General features: G+C 48.1%; 1 protein-coding gene across 1 annotated transcript in view; it reads right to left on the bottom strand.

Annotated features, from left to right (window-relative positions):
* The window catches only part of LOC310820271 (conserved oligomeric Golgi complex subunit 5-like), a gene marked incomplete at its 5' end in the record, with an annotated part of 47942 nt that overhangs the window by 17144 nt on the left and 18507 nt on the right, over positions 1-12291 (bottom strand). The window contains 4 exons of the mRNA XM_083691851.1: positions 1965-2046; positions 4871-4948; positions 5349-5461; positions 5676-5835. Coding sequence (XP_083547977.1) covers positions 1965-2046; positions 4871-4948; positions 5349-5461; positions 5676-5835 — 433 coding nt within the window. The remainder of the gene's footprint in view (positions 1-1964; positions 2047-4870; positions 4949-5348; positions 5462-5675; positions 5836-12291) is intronic.

The following is a 12291-nucleotide window of genomic DNA, read 5'->3' as shown; positions in this document are numbered from 1 at the left end:
TGACCTGGGGTGGTCCAGTGGTCTAGCACCATGGCCTGGGGTGGTCCAGTGGTCTAGCACCATGGCCTGGGGTGGTCCGGTGGTCTAGCACCATGGCCTGGGGTGGTCCGGTGGTCTAGCACCATGGCCTACAGTGCACACATATGCCTATGTGGGCATGGGTTCGAATCCGGCCCATGCCCTGCTGACATACCCTCTCCTCCTTACTTTCCTGTCTCTCTCCACTATCTCTATCCAATAAAATGAAAAATATAATGCTGGGACTGCCCCACTCAAACAATATAACCTCAAAGAGGCAAGGCAGGGCAACGGAGCACAGAGGGATAGACGGATGAATAATAGATGGAGCCATTGCTTCTGCCTGAATGCTCCTCACAAGTTGACAAGCGCTTGTGTCTCCTCCTTCCTCCCATCACTCCCCTGTCTGCACGCACACCTCCCAGAACGCCACAAGCAAAGAACTTAGCTCAATTCTTCCTCCCCTCCCCCTCCCCTCGAGCCCTACTTGGCCGTGAGTCCCCGGGGAGGACAGAGGCATCCTGGGTATTCCCTCAACAGTCCGATTCGTTCCACTTTGTGAGATTTCTGTCATGGCAGGGACACAGCGCCGGAGTGGAAAGGTAACTAACTCACTGCTAACGGCTAGTACAAGGCACACACACACGGACGGACGCATACATACACATGTATCCACTGACCTACAAAAAATACACACACACACACACACACACACACACACACACACCTGAGGGCTAGGAGATGGCTTTTATAGAGACATTAGTGAAGTGTTCCAGTTGGTTGTCCTAACTGTGCACCATGACCATGATACAAGTAGCTCTGTCCAGGAGGAATCTGCAGGGACGGAGTGTATAAATACATCAGTACAGCTGCGTGGCTGTAAAGCGTATAAGAGCAGCTGTTGAAGGGAGGGGGGGGGGGGGGTTGTCCTTATTGACTGGGCGGTCTGGGAGAGAAGAGTGAGTAAGGGACATCATTAAAAGGTGATAACACAGGAATGGGGATCAATAAAGAGGCCTTCAGCAGGGGATACTGTGTCTGTGTGTGTGTGTATGTGTGTGTATGTATGTAAGCGTGTTTTAGTGTGTGTGGGTGTGTTTTAGTGTGTGTGTGGGCATGTGTATGTATGCGTGTTTTAGTGTGTGTGTGCGTGTGTTTTAGTGTTTGTGTGTGTGTGTGTGTGTGTATGTGTGTGTGTACTTGGCCCTGCAGTAAGCAGCCCACAGTTTGTTCAGTTAAAAGTGTCCAGTTAACAACACCTCAGGAGCCAAGACCGCCTCCCCTCATCTCACTTCTACACCAAAGCTCTGGAGGAGGACAACTTCTTACTGCAGGAGACCAGGAGGGGGCTGAGGATGCACCGTGAGGTGTGTGTGAGTGTGTCTGTGTGGGGGTGGGTGTGAGTCTGGGGTGTGACTGTGTGTGTGTGTGTGTGTGTGTATGGATGGATGCTGGTTGTGGGGTTTTTATATGCCCTGTCCAGTCCTGGCGGGTGGATATAAATCACAGTGTGCGTGTGTATTTATTGACCCTGTCCGGTCACAGAGGGGGGGGTATAAATCACCAAGGGGGTGTAATCAGTACCCCTGTGTCTGGGACAGGGGGAGAGACGTTTAGGCTGTATGTGAGAGGGGATGAGTGATGACCCACTATCTGTACCCCGCGCCACGGCTGACACACACACATACACACACACACACACACACACACACACACACACACACACACACACACACACACACACAGTGCTGTAAAGACAGGCGGACAGAGAAGTGATGAAGAGAAATGTTATAGAGGAGGAAGTCAGGAGATGGGAGAAGAGAGGAAGAGGAAGAGGAAGAGGAAGAGGAGAGAAGACAGAAGCGGACACAGAAGGACACACACACACACAGAAGCACGTTAAGATGCATGGCCACTGCTCTATTAAGGTTAACATGCAGACTCACCGGCCGTAGCTCTCTGGAACTCCAAGGACAGAGTGTGTGTGACATCGCTCCAAAACGTGTACAAGATATCCGGCTGGCCGTCCTACAGGGAAACAACAGTACACAGGGGTCAAAAACACAACACACACACACACACACACACACACACACACACACACACACACACACACACACACACGTCCAGGGGGCTGGTGTTAATGCCATTCTTGTACTGTGCGGCGTGCGTCTGCGTGTGTCTGTCTGTGTGTGTGTGTGTGTGTGTGTGTGTCATCGTAATACCCCTCGGCGCAGACGACGGCGACAGCCCATCGTCAAGGTCACAGGTCTTGGCTGTGCTTTTCAGCGGGCTTTGAGGTCAGCGTGTGCACTAATGAGTGTACACTCACCCGGAAGCACGCAGGAGGATCAGTCACAGAGGTCAACTCTATAACACCAGTGACTGCAGGAGGCAGTAGAAGACGACACCCACACCATATGGGTTCGCTACATACAAGCCTGAATCGATAGCTGCAACACACACACACACACACACACACACACACACACACACACACACACACACACACACACACACACACAGGAGTGATTGCAGGAGATTAGTAGGTCTTGTCCAGGGGAGGTGTAATTTTGTAATGGCTGTGTGTGTGTCCCTCCCCTACCCTCTAATTACCTCAAGGTCCCTGCCTCAGCCACGAACCCCCCCCCCCCCCCCCCCCCCCCAGTCTGACCCCTTCCTCCTTCCCCTCCTCCGGAGAGTCCTACGGGAAATCCTGATGAGAGATTGATCTGGTTTCTGTTCTATGATGTTCTACAGATCTGTGGCGAGAACGGTTGACATTCATATACAGTAAGAACTTTTCTCAAACGTAAAACCCATGATTTGTATGGGAGGGGGGGGAACACGCACACACACGCACACACACAAACAGACAAACACACACACACTCTCTGGTATTTCAGTTTCCATTGGCGGTGGTGGTGGGTGGAGGTGGTGTGAAGCGTTAATATAGATCTCAGGAGATCGTTCTCGATCCAAAACACACTCCTCCAGCCCTGCGGTTGCGACATTCCTCAGGAACTTAAATATACATTTGGACACACAGTTAAGACCCTAACTAATATTGTACATCCCCTGGTAATTGTGGGAAATGGCGTTTCCATAGTAACCTCGCTTCTAAAACTAGCGCTGATGCTCTGACTTGAGTTATGATGGAGATGATGACGACTCTTTCTGACGGACGGCTCTCACTGCAGAGTAAACGTTACCTTCAGTATAGCCTGTGGATAGGTGTGTTGCTGACATACACACACACGCACACGCACACGCACACACACACACACACACACACACACACACACACACACACACACACACACGCCGGCTCTCACTGCGGCTCTCAGACGGCTCTCACTGCAGAGGAAACGGCTTTTCAGTTGAAGAAAATTCGATAGAGTTGATGAATGAGAGTGATATGAAGGATATCATACCTGTGCTTGTGTGTGTGTGTGTGCGTGTGTGCGTGTATGCGAGTGTCTCAAAACATGTAGTATGACATGTATCCATACACACACACCTTCTGAACCCATTACGTATGCCTGAGTACGTGTGTGTGTGTGCCTGTGTTTTCAATCACAAAGGGGACACTTCACTCATTCAAACATACCACACAATCTCTGTTCTCTTTCTGGACAAAAATGGTTCAAGTACGACAATAAGCAACGTCAGAACAAGGTCATCCATCTCATGACAGGACCAGAGTTTGGTTGCGAAAATGTTGTGGTCCTGTCATGACATTTTTGCAACCAAACACTGGTCCTGAAATAAGGCAAACGGATTGGACAGTATCTGCTTGTCTTGCAGAAGCTAAAAGAACCAGGTCTCTCCTCAGCTAAAGGAACTAGGTCTCTCCTCAGCTAAAGGAACTAGGTCTCTCCTCAGCTCTACATTCTGTAATGAGGTCTAACAAAGAAGGCCTGGACACACCAGGACAATCACTCTTCTCTGCTAACCTTAAACCATCAGAGGACGGCGCAGTATGTGCTCAATTGGCTCTCCCTTCACACACACACACACACACACACACACACACACACACACACACACACAAGGACGCAGGCACGCACTCCCGCGCACACGCACACACACTTAATTGGAGCATGCTGTTTATAGGTCTTGCTGCTCTCCTGAATATAAAAGACCAATTATAGGACTGTGGCCTTCTGCCCTACTATGAAAAGGACAATACGGATGGAGAGGAAGGAAGGAGAGAGGAAGGGAGAGTTGAGGAGAGGAAGGAAGGAAAGAGGAAGGGAGAGGGGAGGAGAGGAAGGGAGAGTTGAGGAGAGGAAGGAAGAAAGGAAAGAGGAAGGTAGAGATGAGGAGAGGAAGGGTGGAGAGAAGAAGGGAGAGATGAGGAGAGGAAGGGTGGAGAGAAGAAGGGAGAGATGAGGAGAGGAAGGGTGGAGAGAGGAAGGTAGAGATGAGGAGAGGAAGGGTGGAGAGAGGAAGGTAGAGATGAGGAGAGGAAGGGTGGAGAGAGGAAGGGAGAGGAGAGCAGGAGATGAGATGAGAGGAAGGGAGAGGAAAGGAAGGGAGAGGAGAGGAAGGGAGAGGAGAAGCGCGGGGAGAGCGGAGGCGAGGGACATTGGCTTCAGTATAGCCTGTGGATGGGTGTGTTGCTGACACACACACACACACACACACACACACACACACACACACAAGCCACCTGCTGATCCTCTATCAGGAAACTGATTAGTTGCAAATGTGCCTAGCATGCTTATGAAGGAGAGAGGCAAGGGCAAGTGTGTCACACACACACCAGCACACACACACACGAAAAAGACCCAATCCACAGGTATAATAGGCAAATCATTTCCAGTAGTTTGTGTACAGATCATCTCACCTTGATGATCTCATCGATGAAGCAGACATGAGTAACAGGGTCTCTCTTCTTGGCCAGGACCTTCTGGAGGTGCTGCACCTGCACACACCAGGTAGAGAGAGAGAGAGAGAGAAGCGTTCAATGCTGTTCAACTTCTTGAAACAAACGTGGAAGGCAGCGAAAGCTGAAACATCAGCTAGAAACTGGTCCGTTCTTCACCTCCGCTGCAACGTGTTAAATAATTGAGTGCAGGTTTTAGTTTTTTTTTGGCTGCACCCGGAGATTGTTGTTAAGATCTTCTCAAGCACGCCATTCCACAACTTCACCTCCTAGTGAACTTCATGCAGTTGGCCACTGAGGTAAAGGATTAGCACCCAGGCTAACATGTATGCAGGTGAAATATTAGCATCCAGGCTACCATGTATGCAGGTAAAATATCAGCATCCAGGCTAGTATGTATGAATGAAGGTAGGTGGGTAAACAGGTGACTCTTCCCTACCTGTCCGCAAGCAGCACAGATCTGGTCCATCAGCTTCTCCAGGTTGGTCCAGAGGGCGGCACGGAACGCAGCCGTGTTACCTGGGGTGGGCATCACTGCCCTGCCTGGCGCACCTGGGCATCACAGACAGAGATAGACAGAGAGACAGACAGACAAATGAAGGTTTAGACATAAAAACAAGGGTACCACACACACACACACACACACACACACACACACACACACACACACACACACACACACACACACACACACACACACACACACACACACACACACACACACACACACACACACACACACACACACACACACACACACACACACCTCTGGTGTTAACAGGCTGGGTCAGGCCCTTGATGTCCAGGGCTGTGGAGACGTTGTCCTTTATGGTGGTCCTGTAGCCCCCCACCACTCCACTGATGGTGTCTCTCAGACTGCCCAGGTTATAGAAGACCTGCAGCGCTGTGCCCACCTGGGTCGGGTTCTGCATGGGGGGCCAAGAGAAAACAGTCAGTCAGTCAGTAATACACACTAGAACACACACACACACACACACACAAACTCTCTCTCTCACACACACACACGTATGTGACAGGTGTAGAGAAACAGAGGAAATAATATTAACATGAGAAATCCACTCTGTGTGAATGAGTTCTGCAGGACCCGGTGCCACAGCCAATAGGCCTTAGTGCACAAAGCATTATCCACCCAAGTTATTGACCCGTTGTTCAGGCCTGTATGCTTAGGGAGGCTTTAACACGTGTGTGTGTCCTTTCACCCCACTGTGACAGCCCTGTGCCAACCTTGCTGAATGAGAATGAATGAGTTTCCACATTGCTTCGCTCCAGGGTATCTCTCTCTCTCTCTCACACACACAGCTTTTGTTCCCATAGTGAGCACTGCACTGTGCTGCAGCAGGTGCCGAATGGGAGGCTTTCTCTACAGGCAGGACGAAATCAGGTTAATGGGTTCAGCTTTCACACACACACACACACACACACACACACACACACACGTGTGTGTGTTAGAGACCTTCTCTGTCAGCACTGAGGTGAGAGCAGCTGCTAAAAATACTCCACATACTGTGTTAATGGAATTGGTGAACATGTGGCAGGCAGAAAGTCATATTGAGGGGCAGGAACCTAACACCTCCCAGTTATGCATCACACATGGGCACATACACATACACCCGCACACACACACACACACACACACACACACACACACGTGTGTGTGTTAGAGACCTTCTCTGTCAGCAATGAGGTGAGAGAGCAGCAGCTAAAAATACTCCACATACTGTGTTAATGGGATTGGTGAACATGTGGCAGGAAGAAAGTCATATTGAGGGATCACACACGCACACTGCATCACACACTCACACACACACACACACACACACACACACACACACACACACACACACACACACACACACACACACACACACACACACACGTCTATTCTACGAGTGGCAACACATCCTCATTTACAACCATCTGGTACGACCTTGGGACTGAGAGTTGGGGTTCCAGAGAAGAAGGCTTGGAGAAGTCAACCGGATACTGCAGCTACAAGATGAATCCTAGTCAAGGTCATTTTAACTCCCGCTAAACACTAAATCTTCTGTCCAGATGGATCTGCAGCCAGGGTGGGCTGGTGTAAAGGATTACATCCCACACAAGTCAGTGAAGATATCCAAAAACTTACATAATCACATCGAAAGCATGTCCTATAATACACTTACTGTAGCGCGCACACACACACACACGCACATGCACACACGCACACACACTCACGCATGCACACACACGCACACGCACGCACACACACAGGATGGCGGTCCATACGGTCACACATATTTACAGCAGGCGGGCCAGCCTTTTATCTGGGCTTATTTCGGTCCTGATCAGATTCTAGGTGTTTCTCTGGTGGGAGAAGGTGGGCAGGCAGGGAAAAGCGGCTTTGACTGTGTTTCTGTGGGGTTTCTCTGATCGAGGCAGGTTTCATGTTTGTAGTGTGTGTGTGTGTGTGTGTGTGTGTGTGTGTGTGTGTTTGTGATAGCTTTAATGTTTGGTGGGTATTAGAGTGAAAGCAGCTTATAGGAGTGGCGCTGTGAGCATTGGGTCGCCCCATCACAACAGGTAATAGGTATCTATACACACACTCACCGTCTGAACGCATAACATGAGTGTGAGTGTGTGTGTGTGTGTGTGCGCGCGCGCACGACTTTGGTAAGCTTCAGTTCGCCCCTGAAATCCTGCTATTGGTTTTCCATGGACTTTCCCTTCTGCCTTTTCTGTCAGAGAATCAACGTTCAGGTTCTCCTACTGTGAAGCGTTGAGAAGTAATATGCACGTTCCCCAAAACGTCACCGGGTAAGGCCAGGCCAAAATGATCCAACGGTACAAAACGACACAGGCTGACGGTTCCGTTGAGGCCGAAACGTTGCTTTTGTGTCGTGAAGCAATAACCCACATGGGAGCATTCATCTCTCATTACAAGCTTGTCCTACTTCCAACTGAAGCCACTGAAAGCCAGGCGTACTGTCATCTCCCGGGTCCATTAGGAGGAGGCAGAACCACTGATGGGGGTTCAGATCGTGTTTACCCCTCTGGTGTTTCTGATTAGGATTGATGGTGAGGAAATCTGATTCTAGATCTGTGTTGAAGGGAGACCTCTAACTCATGGCGGCGGCTTTGGAGGAAACATCACCTGTCACGGAGACGGGCGGCCGCAGAGTGAATAACAACCCCATCGTTTACACTCTATTGATTCTACCTGACGCACCTGTTGAGTGTACCATTAATCCTACGCCTTGTTTGCCTTTGCCGTGGTGTGTGGACACGCACGCACGCACGGACACACACACACACACACACACACACACACACACACACACACACACACACACACACACACACACACACACACACACACACACACACACACACACACGTTGCCCGGATATTTGTCAAACAAACCAATTGCTGATAAGAGAATAAGTGAGAATGATGGCACACATGTTGGTGGGTTATCTGTGCTCCTGACATTAGTTTCCCTGTGTGTGTGTGTGTGTGTGTGTGTGAACAGTGTGTGAACTGTGTGTGTGAACTGTGTGTGAACTGTGTGTGTGTGTGTGCGCGCGAACTCTGTGTGTGTGTGTTTGTGTGTGAACTGTGTGTGTGTGTGTGTGTGTGTGTGTGTGTGTGTGTGTGTGTGTGTGAACTGTGTGTGAACTGTGTGTGTGTGTACCAACATGTATGCACATTTCGCAGGGATTCTTTTAACGTCACTCTTGACTCACTCGCAAAGGTCCGCCAGGTCGGACGGAAGGAAGGAGCAGTCGGGGAGAGAGGCAGAAGAAAAGCCGTGCAGAAAAGATGGACGGATCGAAAGGACCGGGCAGACGTCAACTTCCATGCCGCGCCGTAACCACGGCAACCCCATAACAAACACGATTAAAGCCTTATAAGGCTGCCATGTGTAAATGTCAGAGAGACACACGCCGTGACAGGGAGCCACTGAACTCAATTTAGGAAATGGGGGGGTGGGGTGGGGGTGGGGGGGGGGGTTAGGGGAGCGAGTATTTACGGAACATTTACGGAGGTGTGGAAGGTAAAAGACAAGCGCTTGAGGAGCGACATCGCTCATGAGTCACAGAGATGAGAGGGGAAGAGGAGTCACTTAACAGGAGAGACTCACAACTTTTTAACATATTCATCATCTTCAGCACATATAGCATGAAGATATTCTGGTATTCTGCTGGAGGGAATGAATAAGATGTGAAGTGCCCCTTGAATAGACAAGACAGAGAGACAGACAGACAGACAACCCAGATGGTATTTATCACACGGACAGACGGACAGACGGACAGACGGACAGAGAGGTTAGTGTCTGCTTGGACATGGAGCTCCGTCCACAGTCTCTGTCAGATGGATAACGGCTCGTTTCCTTGTGAACATCGTTTCCGGAGAGCCGCACAGAGAGTTTGTTGTTTTGGTTGTGTTACAAGCCGAGCTCTAACGTGGCGGACGACGATTTGGAATCACGCTCTCGTGATGAGGTATCCCCCGGGTGAAACATAAACCTGAGTGTCACCCTGGGACCTTGACGATGTCCCCTTGGCCTAACGGTAGACGCTTGGGTCTTACACGTGGGAGACCGGGGCGCTACCGGAACGCTACCGTGAAAATAACGGTAGCGTTCTGACTGAAACAAGAAGGGCTTGGGGTTGACGGAGAGAAGGACACCACTGCTCAGGCGGGAACGAGATGATCTAAAAATGGCTGTGAAAATGTGTAACAAGCAAACGCCGACTCAAGCAGACATCATGCTTCAGAGAACATAATAAGCAACACTTCTAATTTCAATCCTACAGACGCAGTCATTCATCAACAGTCATTTAAATGATCCATCCATGCAGATCACGCCTGCCTTTCCATAACAATGTAGATGAAGCAAACCGTGCAGGACGTAGTGAATTGGAGACTGTCGGCTTCGAGTGAGGCTCACGAGGCGACATCATGCTGGGTTTTGTGATTCATCTCGTTAGTGTATTTCTGTGACAGAATATTCGGAGTGCTCCTGTTCATGGATGGAGACAAACCAGGGGTCAAATAAGGCCCAGGTGCGTATTTGAGAGTATTTATATTTTGTTGTACTCGTATATATATATACACAGATACTTGTATTTAGAAATGCTTATATTTTAGAATATTGGTCCTTGTGTTTTGCTACCTCATCGATGCTTACTTTCAATGACTTTGACGTAGAAGTATACAGGGCCCGAGGTCATATGTAAAACACCTATGAGGTGTCAGTGACTTCAATCGAGAAATTGCGCATGCACGCACGCACGCACGCACGCACGCACGCACGCACCCACTTCCATCCACCCCCAAAGCACTGAACACATATGAACAATCAGGACTGGCAACGCAACAGAGTGTGTTATTTCCACACCAGAACACTTGTCTACCCAGTGTTACACAGAGGAACAGCTTACACATCCTGACAAATTGGCCCTCGCAGTACACTGAACAACATCAAAGGGCATTAGGCTGAGGAAACTACTGCTGTGTTAAAGCAAACTTACCCAGCAGCCAGCTACTGTGTGTCTGTCTGTCTGTCTGTAATACTAACTCACTACAATACTAACTCACCACAATACTAACTCACTACAATACTAACTCACTACAATACTAACTCACTACAATACTAACTCACTACAATACTAACTCACCACAATACTAACTCACTACAATACTAACTCACCACAATACTAACTCATTACATACAATACTAACTCACTACAATACTAACTCACTACAATACTAACTCACTACAATACTAACTCATTACATACAATACTAACTCACTACATACAATACTAACTCACTACAATACTAACTCACCACAATACTAACTCACCACAATACTAACTCACCACAATACTAACTCACTACAATACTAACTCACTACAATACTAACTCACCACAATACTAACTCACTACAATACTAACTCACTACAATACTTACTCACTACAATACTAACTCACCACAATACTAACTCACTACAATACTAACTCACCACAATACTAACTCACTACAATACTAACTCACTACAATACTTACTCACTACAATACTAACTCACCACAATACTAACTCACCACAATACTAACTCACTACAATACTAACTCACCACAATACTAACTCACTACAATACTAACTCACTACAATACTAACTCACTACAATACTAACTCACCACAATACTAACTCACCACAATACTAACTCACTACAATACTAACTCACCACAATACTAACTCACTACAATACTAACTCACCACAATACTAACTCATTACATACAATACTAACTCACTACAATACTAACTCACTACAATACTAACTCACTACAATACTAACTCATTACATACAATACTAACTCATTACATACAATACTAACTCACTACATACAATACTAACTCACTACATACAATACTAACTCACTACAATACTAACTCACCACAATACTAACTCATTACATACAATACTAACTCACTACAATACTAACTCACCACAATACTAACTCACCACAATACTAACTCACTACAATACTAACTCACTACAAACCAACAAAACAAACAAAACAAGGTTTTATTTGCCAACCAACTGGAATGTGGTATTTTCTGCACACCCGAGACAACACTATCTGTCTAACCTCCATCTGCAGTCAAGACCAGCACAACCGCATGGATAAAGGCCACTGCTAAATGACGGATCTAACACTTGTCGCTCGCCGTTGCCCGTAATGGTTTCCTTGGAAATGCCATTGAAGGCAAATGGAGCCTGATTTAGGAGATGCCTAAGAACATGTACACTATGGCAGAGTAGTCATGGTGATGCATGCTTCCTCCAAGAGACAGACAGTCACGTGTCCACTGGCTGCAGAGACTTATGCAAAGAGGATGTGAGTGTGTAGCGTATGTGCAAAGAGTGGAGGTGAGAGAAGAGAATAATGAGGGGGGGGGGGGGGGAGAGAGAGGGATGGAGGGATGGAAGAAAGACGGAGAGAGAGAGAGAGAGAAAGACAGAGAGATAGAGACAGAGAGAGAGAGAGAGAGAGAGAGAGAGAGAGAGAAAGCAGCAAGAACACAAAGGCAGTTTCACTTGCCAACAAGTCGAGGTCCAGAGGGACAAACCCACATCCTTTGATGTAAAGGTTACTGCAAAAAAGGACTAGCCATAAAATAACCTTTACAATGGCTCCTGCTCTACAATTGAGAACCTTTTAGGATATGTGGGATTTAGATCAATTATACCCCTTCCAGTAGAGGCTGGTGGAGGTAGAAATCAGAGGACAGGTTCATTGTCATGGACAGAACGAAATGAGGAATGGTACTGTGTGAAACTCATTCCTCATTCCAGGCCATGCATAGC

The sequence above is a fragment of the Argentina silus genome (genome assembly GCF_951799395.1).
Source record: "Argentina silus genome assembly, chromosome: 20".
Lineage (NCBI taxonomy): Eukaryota > Metazoa > Chordata > Actinopteri > Argentiniformes > Argentinidae > Argentina > Argentina silus.
Note: the sequence above shows the minus strand (reverse complement) of the source record. Positions and strands in the feature narration are given on the sequence as shown.